The sequence below is a fragment of the Emydura macquarii genome, unplaced genomic scaffold, assembly GCF_026122565.2.
Source record: "Emydura macquarii macquarii isolate MOO-44397 ecotype Brisbane River unplaced genomic scaffold, CSIRO-AGI_Emac_v2 contig_2805, whole genome shotgun sequence".
Lineage (NCBI taxonomy): Eukaryota > Metazoa > Chordata > Testudines > Chelidae > Emydura > Emydura macquarii.
Window position 1 is genome coordinate 2,144,979 of NW_027132942.1, and position 18,201 is coordinate 2,163,179.

The 18,201-nt window shown below is 44.2% G+C and overlaps 1 protein-coding gene across 2 annotated transcripts in view; it reads left to right on the plus strand.

The window, feature by feature from the left end:
* The window catches only part of TESK2 (testis associated actin remodelling kinase 2), a 104,312-nt gene that overhangs the window by 71,543 nt on the left and 14,568 nt on the right, over window positions 1-18,201 (plus strand). For both annotated transcript variants that reach the window (XM_067567737.1, XM_067567738.1), the window contains 3 exons: window positions 9,901-9,983; window positions 12,670-12,745; window positions 16,964-17,047. In XM_067567737.1, coding sequence (XP_067423838.1) covers window positions 9,901-9,983; window positions 12,670-12,745; window positions 16,964-17,047 — 243 coding nt within the window. The remainder of the gene's footprint in view (window positions 1-9,900; window positions 9,984-12,669; window positions 12,746-16,963; window positions 17,048-18,201) is intronic.

Sequence of the window (18,201 nt, forward strand, 5' to 3'; positions counted from 1 at the left end):
CCTCCTTATAGCCTGTAACAGTTGCCTCAATGCTAGTTATTCTTGCTTTGCAAGTGTTCCCCTCTTAGTGGTCTCCCATGCTTTACCTGTAAATAGTTATAGTTTTATGTTAATATTAGATAGGTCCTCCTACGGGATCACCTTTCCCCCATTTTTTCTGGGGCATGCCTTGTCTCTCGGGTTTAAACCATACGGGGCTTGCAAGAAGCCCATGCCCAGGAGTGAGCCCCATACTACCTGTATGCCTTGGAGAGACTAATCAGAGGGATCACTACAGGATTTCCAGACTTTCATCCGAGAACCAGGAAGGAGAGACGCCAGAGGTTGAAGTTCATCCTCATGGAGGCAGCTTTCCAACCATCACCGAGCTCATCTGAACTGGTGCCCAGCACTTCATCCTCGATGCAGAGCGCTCTCGTGTCCATATGAGAGACAGTGCCAAGGAGAGAACTCTGGATTCAGACCCTCTGCACCATCACAGGTCACTGTCACCGAGGGACTCATCAAGAACACTGCTCATATTCCCCTGTTCCTCACAAGAAACAGAAGAAAACGGATAGGGGATGCTCGCCAACACCTAAATCATCTGGGCATAAGGGCTCGAGCAGAGTGTGACCCGCGTCAGGCCACTCAACTGCTGCTCCTGTGGCTATGGTACTGTTGACTCTGGCCCTGGGAAGGGGACTATTGAGTCCAGTTCCTCCAGTCTTGCCATCCAGGAGTTTGGGAAGCAGGACTTACAGCTCCCCTCCACACCAGAGACCTTTGAGACTGCCAGGGAGCTCAATGAGTGCATGCCAGCTCAAGTGAGGGCAAGTGCACCAGAGGTAGAGCCTGTGGCACCGAAAAAACACACAGTTCATTCTAAGGGCAAACCTTCAGTGATGCCCCGACAACCGTCTCCCCAGCACCAGTTGCTGGCACCAAGGGGCACTGCGCTGCCATGGTCCCTAGGGGGTGATCATTCAGGATCCAACTCAGAGGCAGAATCGTACATCTCAGGGTGAAGTCGGCACCATGAGAAAGGGGTATATCACGGAATGGACGTGACTCAACCCTTTTCCATGCCATGGCCAACCCAGTGGGAGATTCCGGCGCAGTGGCCCTTTTCGACCCTATTGGCCTTCCATCCAGTCCAGGAGTCTTATTTGGATGTTTGTTTTCATTGACTTCAGGGAGCGGATACCAGCTGCCCTGTTCAGTGGTGGTACCATGGTTGGACATTGAGACTGGTACCGAATACGATGCTGCTCCTGGCACCAAGCTAGACATCGACCCCGGCACCGAGCTTGGACACCTGGCACCGTGGGATCCTCTGGAAGCCGAGAGTCAGGAGACCTTTCCGGTCAGGGAATCATCCTCCTCATCCACCGACGAGGCTGTTGCGGGGTCATCACCAGCACCGGTCATGAAGGATAGCAGGGCTCACCAGGAGCTCCTACATAGATTAGCTCAAAACCCTGGAGATCCAGGTTGAGGAGGTCTCCAAAGGAGTGGACCCTATGACAGACATTTTAGCCTCAACGGGGCCAGCCAGGATAGCCCTGTCGCTCATAAAGACCATTCAGAGCATAGCGAAGGCTTTATGGCAAACCCCAGCCTCCCTTCCCCCAACGGCAAAAAAGGTGGAGAGGAAGTATTTTGTCCCCTGTAAAGACTGAGTACCTCTATACCCACCCCCTTCCGGGGCCATTGGTAGTTGTAGCAGCCAACGAGCATGAGAGGCAAGGACAGCAAGGCCCCATGCCCAGGGCGAAGGAGGCGAAAAAGATGGATCTATTTGGCAGGAAGATGTACTCCACGTGTGGGGCTCCAACTCCATGTTGCGAACCAGCAAGCGGTGCTGAACAGGTACAGTTTCGATTCCTGGGGATCCATGATGAAGTTTGCGGAGTCGTTCCACAAGATTCCAAGGTGCCTTGGTTGAGGAAGGCAAGGGCGCCTCTCCAAGGGTCCCGGATGCGGCCGATGCAGCGGCCTGCACAATGGCCTCAGGGATAGCGATGTGCAGGAGCTCTTGGACTTCATGGGGGAGGCCCAAGGCTTGAAGCCAACAGATAATACAAGACCTTCCTTTTGAAGGACAGGGTTTATTCTCGGAGCAGACAGACTCGAGACTACATAACCTCAAGGACTTTTGGCCACCTTCAAGTCCCTAGACCTCCACATGCTGGCACCACTGAGGAGACACTTCAAGCCCCAGGATCTTCCTCAATTCTGTCTATCTCAACAGAGGCAGGACTTTTGCCACAAAAGAGGCAGGAATTACAGGAGGAAACCTACTCAGACCTCCACCAGCCATGGGGCAGGTCCAGCAAGACAACCTCCCAGGTCCAAACAAAACTTTTGAGGGTGCTCCTGAGGATGGTGTACCAACCCAAATCCCGGATCCTTGTTCATTTTAAAATCAGTTATCCCACTTCTACTATGCATGGACACAAGTCACATCAGACCACTGGGTGCTACACATGATAGAACTGGGATGCTCCCTCTAGTTCAGCTCCCTCCTAGCCTCCCCATCCCTTTTCAGGGACACTTTTCATGAGCAACTTCTTATCTAAGATGAAAAGTTCCAGAGGGGTAGCCCTGTTAGTCTGTATACAGCAAAAACAACGAGAGTCATGTAGTACCTTAAAGACAAACACATTTCTGCAGGCATAAGCTTTCGTGGACTGCAACCCACTTCATCAGATGTCCACAGAAATTTGTTAGTCTGTAAGTGCTACAAGACTCTCGTTGTTTTTTCTGATCTAAGAGGTGCAAATACTGCAACAGTTAGGAGCAGTAGAAGAGGTTCCTTAGGCGCTGAGGGGGATAGAGGTTCTATTCCTGATACTTCCTAATCCCAAAAGCCAAAGGCGGTCTCAGACCCGTTCTGGATTTATGAAACCTCAACAGATTCATGAAGAAGTGTCTTTGGCCTTGATTATTCCCACACTGGATCTGGGGGATTGGTATGCCACCCTCGCCTTGAAGGACGCGTACTTCCATGTGTCAATCATCTTGAGAGACAGAAGGTTTCTTCGCTTTGTGGCCAATTGGTCCCACTATCAATTCACAGTATTCCTGTTTGGCCTATTGGCAGCTTCCAGACTGTTCACAAAGTGTATGATGGTCATGGATGCGTTCCTCAGGAAATGGAAAATTCAAGTTTATCTGTCGTTGAATGATTGGCTGATCAAGGGCTGCTCCAGAGAACAGGTGGAAATGGACGTAAAATTTAGAAGAGCAACTTTCAACAGATTAGGCCTCCTGGTCAGTGTGCAGAAATCTTCCTTGACTTCTACTCAGAGAATAGAGTTCACAGGAGCAGTGCTAGATTCAAACCAGGCCAGGGCTTACCTCCCAGACTCCTGGTTCCAAGCCATATATTCCACATAGAAGAATGGAAACAGTATCCCATTACCATGGCCAGGAACTGCCTGAAACTACTGGGTCACGTAGCAGCATGCGCTTACGTTATCCAGCACGCTAGGCTGCGCCTCAGGCCTTTGCAGCATGACTGGCCTGTGTCTACTGCCCATCTTGAGATCACATTGTCAGAGTGGTTTCAGTTCCCCCATCTGTGTGGGAGATGTTTCATTGGTGGTTCAACCCTCAGTCAGTCTGTGCAGGAATGCCCTTCACCTCTCTGTCCCCATCTCTGACCTTGGTCACTGACACTTTGGCAACAGACTGGGGGCTCATCTAGGAAACCTCAGGACCCAAGGTCTTTGGTCCCGGGAAGAATTGTCAACCCACAGCTGTGTGAGGGAGCTGAGGCGGTATGCCTTGTGTGTCAAGTTTTCAGTACTCACCTGGAAGGGAAGGGTGTGTCAGTAAGAACAGGCAATACAACAGTGATGTTCTATATAAACACAGGAAGCCCTCGATCTGTGGCATTTCTGCATACCTCATGCAATTCACCTAGAGGCATCTTACCTGCCGGGATCACAGAACGTGCTGGCAGATCACCTCAGCAAGTCGATCATGGGGTCATCCATCCACACTTTCATGGCACACTACACCATTACACAGCAAGCCACGTGGCCATCGGTAGAGCATTGCTGCAATCGGTAGTATATTGAACTCTGACCCCTCCTCGTACAAGGCTACTTGGGAGTCACCTATTTGGAGTCAGCTGGCAAGAAGGAACTGAAGAGGTGGGCGTTCGGCAGGGCCCTATAAAGAGCGCCATGGAGGTGCAATTCCAGGAGCTCCAGAGCCAATTCTACAGATACCACTAGGGAAAATCCTTCCAGTGACTGTGCCTGCAGTGTGTGCACACCTACTTGGAATAGACATGAGCAACACTTCTCAAAGAACAACAGTTAGAGATGGTTAGACAGTCTTTTTTATTTTCTGTCCTTTTCCTAATGGCTTCTAATATTCCGTTAGCTTTTTTGACAGCTGCTGCACATTAAGTGGCTGTTTTTAGCTAATTATCCACAATGGCTCTGAGATCTTTCTTAAGTGGTAACAGCTAATTTAGAGCCCATCATTTTATGTGTGTAGCTGGGATTATTTTTTCCAGTGTGCATTACTTTGCACTTATTAACATTGAATTTCATCTGCCATTTTGTTGTCCAGTCACCCAGTTTTATGACACCCCTTTGTAACTCTTCGCAATCTGCTTTGGACTTAGCTGTCCTGAGTAATTCTGTATCTTCTGCAAATTTTGTGACCCCATTGTTCATTGCCTTTTCCGGATCACTTATGAATATGTTGAACAGCACTGGTCCTAGTACTGATCCTTTGGGAACCCCGCTATTTACTTCTCTCAGTTGTGAAAACTGACCATTTATTTCTACCCTTTGTTTCCTGTCTTTTAACCAGTTACTTATACTTGCTCAATAGCAGGGAATCATTGATGGCATAAGGGAGAGAGAGATTCTCTGCTCTCAGTTCCAGTGCCTGGCCCTGACTCTAATCACAGGGAAAATCCTGCTCAGCCATAGGCTGGAGCATGCTCAGAGCAGACAGAATTTTCAGGGAATTTATCTGTAAAGCTATAGCAAGTCTCAGCTGAGCATGTGCAAACTGATTCTTCAAAGGCTTGCAACATTGTCAAATTTGGTTGGGTTTTCATGAGAAAGGTAAAAGACATGTCCCTGGCACAAAGGCCACCCCCTACCAAGCTTTCAACTCCCTGCTCCAAAGCATAGGGATGCCAGAGTTTCTCAAAGAAAAAGTTGCTATAATTTAGCATGGGGAAAAACAATACATTTTCCCCATGTCTCGTTCTTGGAAAAAGCTGAACAGTTTTGTCTGAAATTTTCCAAAACATTCAGCCAGAAGCAGATACTTAGTAGGGAAAATTTCAGCTCCATCAGTTATTTTGATAGAGTTACAAACAACTGAAAACAGGGACTTGGAATGGAAAGTGTCAGGCAATCTTAACAAGCAGCACTACCAGCCTCCCCTATAATAAGTTGTGGGGTAGGAGGAATCTTACTCTTCACCCTGTGTTTCTTTTTAAAAAAGAAACTAGACAATTCAGTTTCATGTTTCTTTTTATAGTCATTTTTTGTCCACATTACTCTCTGGTTCTCTTGTACTAGCACAGTGCTGGTATTTGGATCCCAACACTGCAGGGGAATGTTCATACGCACAAAGTTGTTTTTCAGTTTGAATATTTCTAATCATTTTGGTATAATTTTATTAAAATGCAAAATGTAATTTTTGGCTTAAATGAAATTGTCCTTTGAAAACATGCTGTAATTTTAAATGTTGTCTACTGAGACTGCGAAGTTGCTATTGTATACACCTAATTGTCAGCATTGCTTTTGATACTGACACGATGGTTCTTTAAAACCAGCTAACACATCCCAGTTGACTTTTAAGTATTTTAAATAAATAGCTGTCATCATAGGTTTGTGAATGAGTAATATTCCTGACTTTTTCTGTATGTAAGAGACTCGCTCTGTATCACACTGAAAAATAAAATGGTGAAACAGTTCGTCTGAACAACTTATTTTTAACTCTAAAGTTTGCGAATCTGTTTTCATCCATGTTTATGAAAAATGAGAAACAGAATGTTGCATTTGCCCTAGTAGGATTACGCTGTGCAAAGCAGATATTAAGCTCCCGTAACATACAAAGGGGCCTTTCTGTTCTCTCACATCTGTCTCTGCATAAACAGCTATGTTAACTCTTTAGGGCTGATGTACAGAGCTCCTTTCTTTTATTGAAGTGACTGCCTCAGCAAGGACTGAAGTCTCCTCATTTAAAAAAAAAAATAAATCAAATATGGTCGTGTTGGGTTGTGTAAACCTCCAAAAGAAACAGTGTCTCTTTATGGAGGAGTCCCACAAGAAAGCATAGAGAATTCATGTTTTATTGCATTGCGTCTTACACAAATAGTCTAGTGGTAGGTTGGAAGAGCTTTCTGAAAGGCCATATTGTAAAGCTGCCTGGCATTTCTGCTGTCAACCTTTCCATTAGAAAGGGGTTTGAACTCTGTATTTTATTAGTGGAGCTTGGCATAAAAGTTCTTCACGCTGATGTGATTGCTTTTTTTCCCCTTCTCTGGAACCTGAGCAGTATCAGCTTCGTCAGTTGTTAGCGTAAGTGCACTCTGTGTTGCACTCTCTTTGCTAAATAGTTGATTTTAATTTAAAGTCACTTTTCCACCTGTTAGCCCATAATACAGACTTTTTTCTTTTTATACATTTATTTTGTTTCTCTTAAATTAATTTGGAATTAGAGAATGCATGCACAGGAGCTGCTTTCAGAGTGCATATCACTATCACCATCATTTCTTATTGTGGGAGCTGTAGGAGCCTTTTCAATAATTGCATCCACGGTGTTCCATTAACTACCTTGCCCACACTGTGGACTGACACTGCAGCATACCAGTTCCAGTGAAGCTTGGAGGATGAAGATGAATTCAGTGGTGCTGAGAATATTCCTAAAACCTTCTTTGAGGTCTGGCCCCAAGTATCACAGCATAGAGTGAAGCAGATCAGTGTGGAATGTTGTGTTTTCAGAAAATTGTTCTATTGTTTGACATGAATCCAATAAACTCCAGGAGTGAAATCTGGGTCCCATTGAAATCAATAGCAAAGCTCCCATTGACTTTAGGGGTTCAGGAGCTCATCCTACGTGAGGTTTGAAGACTCTCAGGGCTTGTCTAATTAAACCTTTGCAAGTTTAATTAATCACTTGAATTAAACTAATGCAAATCTGTGAATGGACACTCTTGTTTTGGGCTGAGTGTTGTATTTCATCTGTTCCCAATTGACGTAAGGAAAACCAAAAAAGCCACTTTTGTACAGAAATGAGTGTCCACCTGGGTTTAACTATAGATATATCTACACTGCTAAAGAAGGTTCAGACTAACCTGAGTTAAGAAAATTCAGGTTAAAATAACAGTTGAAGACACAGCAACTCTGCTTTTAACTTGGGTAAGCAGTTTGAGTACAACTCCAGCATTCCTATAAGCTTGAACTTGGGTTGCTAAACCAAGTTAAGAGCTGAGTTGCCTTGTCTTCACTGATATTTTAACTCAAGTTAAGAACACACCTTTGTGCAATGAAGTCATATCCTCTCTGTTTAAATTCATACCTCAGGTTCTGCCAGTGTAGCTTTCTCAGGTAGACAAGGTGTCAGACAGAGGTGTAGCTGGAACTGATTTTTTGGCAAGGCCTGTGGTTGACACGGGTGGGCACAAGGCTTGTGTCACAAGCAAAACAGAGGCTGATAAAAACGCAGGATGAATTGCTTAAAATCTGATTGGATAGGCCTGCTTTCAAAATGGGTGGGCCGTGGCCCACCTGTAGCTACATCTCTGGTCTCAGACTTACACCACCAAAAGCAAGGAAATTTAGGAGTCCAGATATCTTCCTGGACTTAACCCTGAGCAGCCCAGTGTAGCAGCCCAGTTGATGATTAATGCCTTGTAGGTAAAATCTGAGGCCTCAGATTGCTCACACTGCCTTCTGGGATTATGTACTAGCTCACTGGCAAAACTATCAAACTCAGTACTGAGAGGTACTGCTATTGTGGCATAGTGCCTGCTCAGCTTCCTTTCTCAAAAGGCCCACCTCTGAAGCAGCACTTTGCTCAGAGTTTGCAAGATTTGCAGATTTTCCTATATATCAATGGGTTTACAGGGCACTGTACGTACAAATCCATTCTTGCTGCTCCAACTTAGTGAAATGCCAAAAGGAAAAAATCTGTGTTAATGGCAAGAAATAAAAACTAGATTTTAAAAATGCCTTTAATATGAATAATTGAAGGGGTGAGAAGACTGGTTGGAATGTATAGAATATGATTTTTTACAACCTGACATTCTTTTTGAAATTTGACCTTTGAATATTTGATAAAAATTAAAACATGACATGTCACTGCAGCTACCACAGGAAAGAAATTTCTAGTGTTAGCACATGCTTATTTCTGTACAGAATACAATGACATTCCACCTCAGTTTGAACCTTTTCAGTAAGAGCTGCGAAATGTTTTATACCTCTAGGATTTAAGTGCACTTTGCAATGAACAAATGGTTTAACACAGGCAAGCTGAATGAAAGTGTTCTTTGGTAAGAGATAACAAAGGCCATATCTGACACACTGTAGTGCACTTTGGGTCAATGTGGTTCACTTACCCTTGTAAAAATTTATGAATCCCAAAGCTAACTTTATTTATTATTGTTCAGTCATGTTAAACAAATAGGACTTTGGAACTTGGAATCTAAGACACTGTTCAACATTTTTGTTGCATGTTCATGAGAGCAGCATACTTAACCTTTTAATCAGAAGGAGGAGAAATGTATTTACTTATGGACTGGGCCAGTGTCAGCTCTGGCTATGTAATCAATGGTGACCTGGACTTGATCTTTCACACAAGAGAATCACTATCTTCAACAGTTCTTCCTGCAGACAAGCAACGAAGGGGGGTCAGTGAGCAATTTTTGTGCATCCAAGCACTATAAAGCCAGCAAAGTGAATTTCCTTCTGCTGGCTGATATTGTAGGGTATCACCCTGCGGAAGTCTGCAGAAACATTGCTAGCTAGCACTGCCCAGTGCATCTTTCTGTGGGCAGCCCAGAGCAAGGAATGCAGAAATGGAATGAATTCTTCTGTAGGGAGCCGGGCAAAGCGAGGAGGGCAGAGAAACCCAGGAAAAACAGAAATCAACTGCCAATTCTTCCATGAGAAAGAGGAAGATACCTTGCATTGATCCTTTCATTAATTTTCTCCCCCAAAACACTGCCTGTGCTGCAGTGCTTCAGGATCTGAGTCACCTAAGCTCATGCTTAAATGTTTTTCTGAAAGGAAGCTTTAGAAAGGAAAAGATGCTAGCTTTTTTCCTACCAACTGCATCCTTTAAATTGTGCTGTGAGGCTATGTGTTTGACTTGATTTGAGACTTAACAGCACGTTCAGTTTCCTGCAGCTTATTTTCTACTGGAAACTTAGTGTAAATCAAAAAGTACCTTTAAAATACAGTTTGTAAATGGTTAGTTTAGCAAAATTACAGTATGAAAATATTTAAAGATCATGCTTTTCCTCATGTACTGTAAATCATATTAATTGGTGTATTGTGTTCTAGTCCAGGCACACTTTATAGAGAATCTCAAGGGGTCTTGTTGAGCAGTGTTTATTTCAGACTTTACCAGTCCTGGAATTAAATCATTTTAGCTCTTGCTAAAGCCTAGCTACTTGCTGCCTCTGGTTGTCTGTTGCTTCAGCAAGTTTGAATGGATTATTAACAAAGTATAAGACTGATTGCAGCATCTGTAGTGTTGACAGGCACATGCCTGACTTGAGTGTTCGTATGTAGTTGAGTACAAACAAAAGTCTATCCTAAATGAGTATCTTTAAAACAAGCTTTAAAAATCTTGCTCCAAACTGGAAAACAAACTATGGAATTTCAAACCCAGACAATATTTTACATTTTCTTCCTTTCTCTTTACATTCAGAACTGTTTAATAAAGCATGATGAGAACGGTTACTCGGCAGTGGTGGGAGACTTTGGTTTAGCTGAGAAAATCCCTGATTACAGGTATGTGGATTCTTCAATGCTAATCAAAATGAAGAGTAAGAGTGTGGTGCAATTCTAGGCCCAAAGATGACTATGATCTATGGAGTTGAATGCCTGAGGGTAGTGGTTATGCTTTGCTATAACTCACAGAAAACAACCTCTGATTTCAGTCTGGAGCTGCAAGCTAAATGGAGATGGGCAGCCACTCCAAGCTCTTAATTATATTACACAGTGGCAGACTTTGATAGTGGCACTTTTTCTTTCACATGTTCCAATGATCAGAGAGCTCACTCAGGCATTTCAACAGGTTTCCATTTTTTTGGGGGTAGGGGCGGGGAGTAAAGAATTGTCCATCATTCTGAATCCAGGTGATTTATACTGACTGCTGTCTCATTGATTCCAGGTGTTCTTAATTAGCTGCTGCATGGTTTCACTGCGTGTTAAAAAATACATTACAGCAAAAGCCTCTTTCATCTTTGATCCAGTAGTTGAAATCCAGGGTTGTAACCAAGAAGCATCACTGTCTGATGGCTGTTTGGCCTATTATGGAATGAGATGGTTATCTCAGTCCATTTGAAAAAACGGGAGTTCTGTAGCACTTTAAAGACTAACAAATTTAATTTTTGTAGGCATAAGCTTTTGAGAGACTCAGCTCACTTCGTCAGATGCAGAGGTAGAATGATATAGTAAATAGGAAACATAGATGTACAAGTGCATAGAGAACAACAGGGGAGGTGGATGAAAGCCAGGAACTTGAGGGCTAATGACAGTCATTGATTAGGAGGTGAGAATGGGTGAGCAAAGCAATTACCTCTTGTAATGAGAGCCATTCCAAATCTCTGTTTAAACCCAGTTTGAATGTGTCAAGTTTGCAGATCATTTCTAACTCAGCAGTTTCTCTTTGAAGTCTGTTTTTGGAGGTTTTTTTGAGAAGTATGGCGACTTTCAGGTCAGTCCATTTGAGGAGTGAATAAGTGACCAAAGCTCACAAAACATCATCACAATTGGCAGTCGGCCCTTTGTTACCCATCCAGTATAGAGGCCCAGGATTTGATTGAGCTATCGCCTCATCTGTATATAGTCCTATGTATTCCAGGATTCTGGGGCCTTGGAATTTGCCAAAGAATTATGCCTCAGAATCTAAGCTTTCATTAAAAAAGCTTCTAGTGGCAATAAGGAAAACATCAGGAACATGAGCAATGCAGTGTTTTTCTTACTGAGTCTGCAAACAGCCTAAAACGATCTTTAGGGAATTGTGAAGGGCCACATTCATCTCAATGGGGTGCTGACTCTGCAACCTAAAAACAACAGTTTAAATGTCAACACTTTTTCTACTATTAATAAATTCAGCAGGAACATCCAGTATTTATTTCTCAATCCCACACTACCTCCAGTTCTTTCAGGTGCCAAAAGCCTGAGCGGTTTAGTACCAAAACACCAAAACTTCCAGCTTCCCATTTTCTTACAAAGTTGGTGGTCCAGTAATGCATTGTCGTCCCACATTTCTGAGATACAGTGGAACCTAAGAATGTAGGAATAGCCTAAAATAAATGTTAGTATCAAAATAAATAACACAGGAGCTCTACAGTATTGATTGCATTATTCATATTTAATTCAAACTTCATTTTTTTCAAATTTGAATAGTGCAGCCATGTGTAATGCCCAGTTTGCTGACCGTATGCCTTGGGCCCAAAGAACCAGGCAGCAGAATGTAGGTTCCACTGGCTTCAGAGGCTTAGTTTTTAGAGGTGGTCCTTCAAGTTCAACATTGCAGCAAGCTTGCACTGCTGCTGTCTGTGTTCATTGATGAACAGGACTGAAGTTTCCAGATGTATAGAGATATTGTATATCAGATTAATACAAATTAACTTTAAAATCTCTGTATTGACTCATGCATCTGACGAAGTGAGTTTCTGCCCACGAAAGTTTCTGCCCAAATAAATTTGTTAGTCTTTAAGGTGCCACAGAACTCTTGCTGTTTTGCTAAAAACAGACTAACACGGGTACCCCTCTGGAACTCTGCATTGACTGCTTCTCTTAGCTTTTGCTTAGTGGGGGGTCTCACCATATAATCCTAATTAGTGATTTTTTTTGAATTTTTAATAACATTTGCAAGTCACCTTTCAAGGATTTTGTTTCTATTTATTGTGTCGGCCTCAGACCAGACTGACTTCTTTCTAACTGGTGAGCAGAATCTTTCTAAATTTTGATAGCCTGTCATCACATTGTCAGGAATTAGACTTCCCAGGTGGTATACCTTTTTCAGAACTGCTCACAGAGAGCCAGCCCTCCAATCACCCAACCACACAGAAAAAGTCTTTCCTTCCTTGAAAATGTACTTGAAAATAAAGATCTCTGTGAGCCATCAAGGGACCTGTTCTAACAGCTTGCATGCTGAGGGTGTTCAAAGACTTATAGCTATAGAGTCTGGAGCTATGGAGCTGGGCTTACAGAAAACGAAAAAAAGAAATGTTTCAGCAAATAGCAACAGCCTGCTCCATCATATACTGTGCGTGAACTTGCAGGCTCTTTCCATGTACCAAAGAGTAGAATCCAACATGAATGATATGGAAACTGCTCACACTGTCTTTTCTATGCTGAAAGCTGCTCATGAAATGTTTTAACCTCATATTTGCTGAGTAGTTTGTTCTTTCTTTCTCCTTCTCTCCTTGCCTCGCCTTCCCTCCCCCCCCCCGAATATGTAAAGTGAGAAGCTTCCAGTGGTAGGCTCGCCCTACTGGATGGCACCTGAAGTTCTCAGAGATGAGCCTTACAATGAAAAGGTGGGTGTGTTTAAATGGAGCTTGGTTATTGGCTGTTTGTTTTCAGTGCAGCTTTGGAGGCTTTGTGAATATCAAGCGCTTTAAAGGTGTCCTGCCACTGTGACTTATTGCACTTTTTCTTAGCGGAGTTTGGCTTAAAAGATTCTGATGAGAGTATGTGATGGGATCCTCCTGTTTCCTAAACCTGAAGCAAGGGTACCATTTCTGACTCCAGCTCAGTAGAACCTAGGTAGAATTAAATGGTCCTTGTAGACTTGTGCAATTAATTTTCAATTGAAAAATAAAAGATTCGCATTTTAGGGTAGGATTTCTAAATTTGACATGCCCAGATAAAAGCTGCTAAGGAGAACGCCTTCAAGTTGCCTTCTTTCGAGGCACTGGGAAATGGCCCTGTCAAAGGAGAGCAGTGGAGAACAGGTGACTGGGACCTAGAAAACAGTATTTTTAGTCAAGCTCTGCTTAACGTGGCTTTATCCACATGGCATCCCAGATTGACTCTTGCTAGCTGTTAGCTGATTTCCCTCCTGTGAGCGCCACTTCCTGTGGTAAAGTCCACACCTTGCCAGCACTCAACACCAGTGTGTCTTGTGTCCTCCACCCTTAGTTTGCAGAACTGAAGCAGCTACACAGACATTAGCACATCAAAGCATTATCAAAGTTCCAGCTATTGTTTGAGTTTCCAGCTTGTGTTTGGGTGCTTCATTTCTAACTTAGGCCTGATCTACACTAGAGACTTTTGTCAACCAAAGTCAGCTTTTTGCTCCAAACAGTGGTGGTGTATCCACTGGAATTCTGTCTCATGTCTCCTCCCTTCCTTCCGACCCCCGACACAACTCATTTTGTGACAAAATTACACTTTTCATTGAGGTGGTCTTGAGCTTTTTGAGCCAAACTTTTAGCGACAAAACGTCAGTGCAGACACGGCGCTTGGTTCTGTTGTGGTAAATGGCCTCCAGGAGGTGTCCCACAATGCCCATCCTGACCGCTCTGCCCATCAGTTTGAAATCTGCTGTCCTGCACCTATCCACCCCGCCCCCTTTCAAATCCCAGGAATTTTTGAAATTCCACTTCCTGCTTGTTTGGCATGGAGCGATCTCATCTTCCCAGTTGACCATGGCGACTTCATGCACCAAACATTCTCCTGCTTGGAGTACACCGGAGCTTCTGGATCTGATCCGTATTTGGGGGGAGGAGGCTGTTCTGTCCCTGCTGTGCTCCAGCCACAGCTGCTAAGATACCCACAGTCAGATTTCTTGTTTAATGGTGGAGAAGGGCTATGAACAGGACACGCTGCAGTGCCGTGTGAAAATCAAGGAGCTGCAGCTGGGGTGCCAAAAGGCTAGGGTGTCAAACCATCGCTCTGGTGCAGAGCCAAAGACCTGCTGCTTCTATAAGGAGCTGAAAGCCATCCTCAGCAGGGACCCCACTTCCACCACCAAGAGACCGTGGATATCTCCGTGGGCCCGGTGGCACCAGAATCAACCCCAACAAAGAAGTCATGGACAAGGAGGTTGAGTTGGAGGATGATGTGGAGCAGGGGACTAAGTTGTTTGGTGACGTGAAAAGAAGTCCTGGCTCCCCAACCCCGGAGTGTTTGAGCCAGTCCCAGCCCCTCCAGCTTGAGTGTGCAGAATGCAGGAGAGGGGAGCTTGGGTAAGTGATTTTTTTTTTTGAGCTAATGCTCCTCGGTTGCATGATGTACAGCTGTCCTTTGCTTGGTTGCATCATACTGTTGATTGAAGGGATAGAAATGCCCAAGAGGAGCTGTGTTTGCATGTGCTTCCCATTCCCCTGTTGAGCTAGACAGTGCAGTGGAAGAGTGTGTTAATGCTCACTCAGATTTCACAGGTATCCTCCAGGGAGATCTCTAGGAAACTTTCCTGGAGGTACTCACCAATTCTCTGCCAGAGATTCCTCGGCCGAGCTGCTTTGTTTCTTCCCCCATTGTAGGAAACTTTCCTGCGCTAATCGGCAATCACTTGTGCAGGGGAGCAGCATAGGGACCTGGTTTGAAGCTGCTCGCATAGGGGAGATGCACCCTAGCATCCCTGCTTACTCTCAGGAGTGAGATATCCGCTTCTATGGCTCCCGCATGTGGAAAATGGTGGCACAATTTGAAATTTTGTCCCTATCTACCTGCATCAGTACCTCAAACAACCACCCAGAACCTTTTCCCCAGCTTGAGTACCCCTCCCCGCCCCCAACTGGGCACAACTCACCATGCCTTGGTTGATCATTGAGCTGTGCGCTTGTCAGAGAACAGTGAGGAAAGAGGTGTATTTTACAGTAATGCATCAATGCTGCTTTTGCACTCACAATCATGCTTCTGTTAATTGTTTATTGTGCTTCTACAGATGTGCCCTTGAGGGGAAATCCTTCCACACCTGCCAAGCGTCTGTGGCTGATAAGAAAATGACCATGGAGAAACAAAGAGGAGATATTCCAAGAATTCTTACAGTCCTCTGAGGCAGGAAAAAAAAAAGGGGGGGCATGGAGACCCACTCTCCGAAAATCAGAAAATTGATAGGCAAGAGAGGAGGGAAAACCATGAATGAGTGATAGCAAGTCACAAGCACATGATAAAAGCCATGGAGGAGCCAACGGAGCTGCTAAAGTCACTCATAATGCTGCAGACTGAATTCATGCATGCTTGGTCCCCTTGCAAGCAATACAGAACTGCTTTCCGTGCCCTCTCCGAACTCCATCCACACATTTCTACAAAACTCCCAGTCTATCTTGGTACCTCATTCACTCCACCCCTTAAGACAGCTTCCAGAACGATAGCTAGACTTACGCCCAGCTGTCACAGCTCACACTGCTTTTTCTCCTCCGGCCCAGCTTTTTGTGTGTGTTCTGAATAATTGTTATTTAATAAAGACATACTTTCTGAAGAATAAGCAATCTTTGTTTGTCTCTTGCACATGGCGGTTGCACCTCACATTGATACATACTGCAAGCTGGATAGCAGTCATAGATGGCACTGTGCTGTTTACAAAGACACCTTATTGGTGCTCATTGTCAAAACAGTTCCTCAAGGCCTTGTAATTACAGCGCTTTTTGATCATCACTGTAACTTGCATTGACAAAACTTCTAGCGTAGACAAGGCCTTAGTATGCCACGTTACCTGTTCTCCTTGGGCATAAAGGTCTAAAGGGGAAGCAATTATGTTAGCTTTCCCAGACAGAATAAGGGCTAGTCTACACTTTGAGTGCTGGAGTGGAGTGCAGCTGCACCGCTGGAGCGCTTAGTGAAGACACTGGCTATGCAAACAGGAGACCTTTTCCCAACAGCATAGGTACTCCATGTCTCCGAGAGATGGTTGCCATATTGAGGGAAGAACTTCTGCAGTTGACATAATGCACTCTACACCAGAGGTTAGGCCGGCATAACTGCGTCGCTCAGGAGTGTGGATTGTCCATCGACCTGAGTGACACAGTTCTACTGAGATAAGTTTGTAGTGTAGACCAAGGCTCAGTGTTACGTAAGTATGTCTTGATCCCTGAGGGGTGAAGCAGTGTTACTGCTCTGTAGACCTGGCTTCCATGTTTGCTCAGGTTTTATAACTTGGACAAATGCTAGATGGCAAGAATCTGTGAAACTCTGAATCCCTGAGAGCAAGTGATAAATGAGTATGTCTTGTGAAAGAACACAGCATTGGGAAGGGGGAGCTGCAGTGGGGGTCAAAATTACAGCATCAGGGAAGGCACTGTTGTATGAAGCAATGTATAAACTGTAAGGGGAGAAGAACCTATTTCACTTTTAATCCTGTATTAACATTATAGGTAAACGGTGATCATGTATTTCCTAAAAATTGTTCCACTGCCCCGGTGATGGAACATGATGGTCATGTCATGCTTTGACTGTTTTTTAATTACTCCTGACAGTCAGATATTGGCTGTAATTTTACTGTGCCTAGTGTGGAGCAGGATTTCATTTGTCTTTACGTTACCAAAGCAGCAGTGACCTGAAGTAAAATTTTACACTCCAGTGAAGGAATTTTATTATTGGCCTTGATGCAGTCAGAACACTGTGAGCATGTGTTTCCACTAAATGAAAATGCAGGAAATGTTGTTGTCAGTTAGTCGTCGTGGGTTTTTGATGGTGGATGGTTGCTCTGGATAGCCTTTAAAACCACCCGTTTTAAGGAGAAACCCAGTGGCAGATAAGAAGGCTGGATGCTCATTATTAAGCTATGTGGTAATTTTTTTCTCTCTCAGGCGGATGTGTTCTCCTATGGTATAATCCTCTGCGAGATTATAGCCAGGATACAGGCAGATCCGGACTATCTCCCTCGCACAGAGGTAAGTGGTGGGCATGTATAAGGGCTGTGGGAGGTGGGGAATGCTCATGAGTGATGCTTGCTCATTAATAACGGCAGCATGGCTGTCAAAGACGTGATGAACGGCTATTACCGTTAAGGGGGCCTCTAACAAAGCATCGGCCCTTTGGCAGAGCTTGCAAAGAATGGTGCTGAGACCATGTTTTTAGTACAGGGTTACGCAACCTTCCTTCAACTGAAGACTGCACTAGAAACTTGCCAGAAGCCCAGGAGCTGCACTTAATTGGCATGACATAAAACAGACTGCAGTCCCCTTCCTGTTTAATACAGCGGGGCAGCTCGAAGAGACGGCTAGTTCCAACAAGCAGCACTCCATTTTGGATCAAGATGGAATGGTGCATGCCGGGACCAGCATTCTCCGTGGGCTGTCCCTGTTTATTAAAGAGGTAAGTGGCTGTGCGCCACATTTTGACCAATCCATATTTTAGTTTATACTGTATTAAGCACCATGAACCTAATCCAGAATCCTTTGAAGTCCGTGCAAATGCTCCCATTGACTTCGGTTGGCTTCAGGTAAGGCCCCATATGTGAAGTGGTTTTTTGGGCCTCTTCTTTGGGCAGATGTGAAATCCCTTCCCCCTTCTCCAGTTCAAAAAATTTACAACTGCTCAAGATTTCAGCTGTCGTGAAGCAGGTGTTTTCCCTTTCATCCCTCTCCCTTCAGAAGAGACCTGGTCGGAGTGTGTTTAAGGGACCTGATGATTTTATAACTAGTCCAAGTGCAAAACATTGCAAAGTTGACCATTTCCTCAGTTGGCTGTGATGAAAATCTAAAGTTTCCGGTTTCATCACAGACTGACTATGCAATTCATTTACACAGTCTGAACCAATGATGGGTAAACACTGTAATGATACAGGATAGAGCTCCCAGAACATATGAACAACATTGCATTCCTCTGTATTCATCTACAAACTGCACTGTTCTCAGCGGCACAGCAGTGTGCGCCATTAAATCACCTTGTATAATAAAATGCACTGCAAAGCTTTCAGAGATAGGAACAAATATGAAAAGTAGTGCTCTTAATTTTATATATTGCCACACTGGAACCGGACCAATCCAATAACCGTAACTTTAAATCCATAGACATGATTCTATACATTTTGAACATAGTGAAT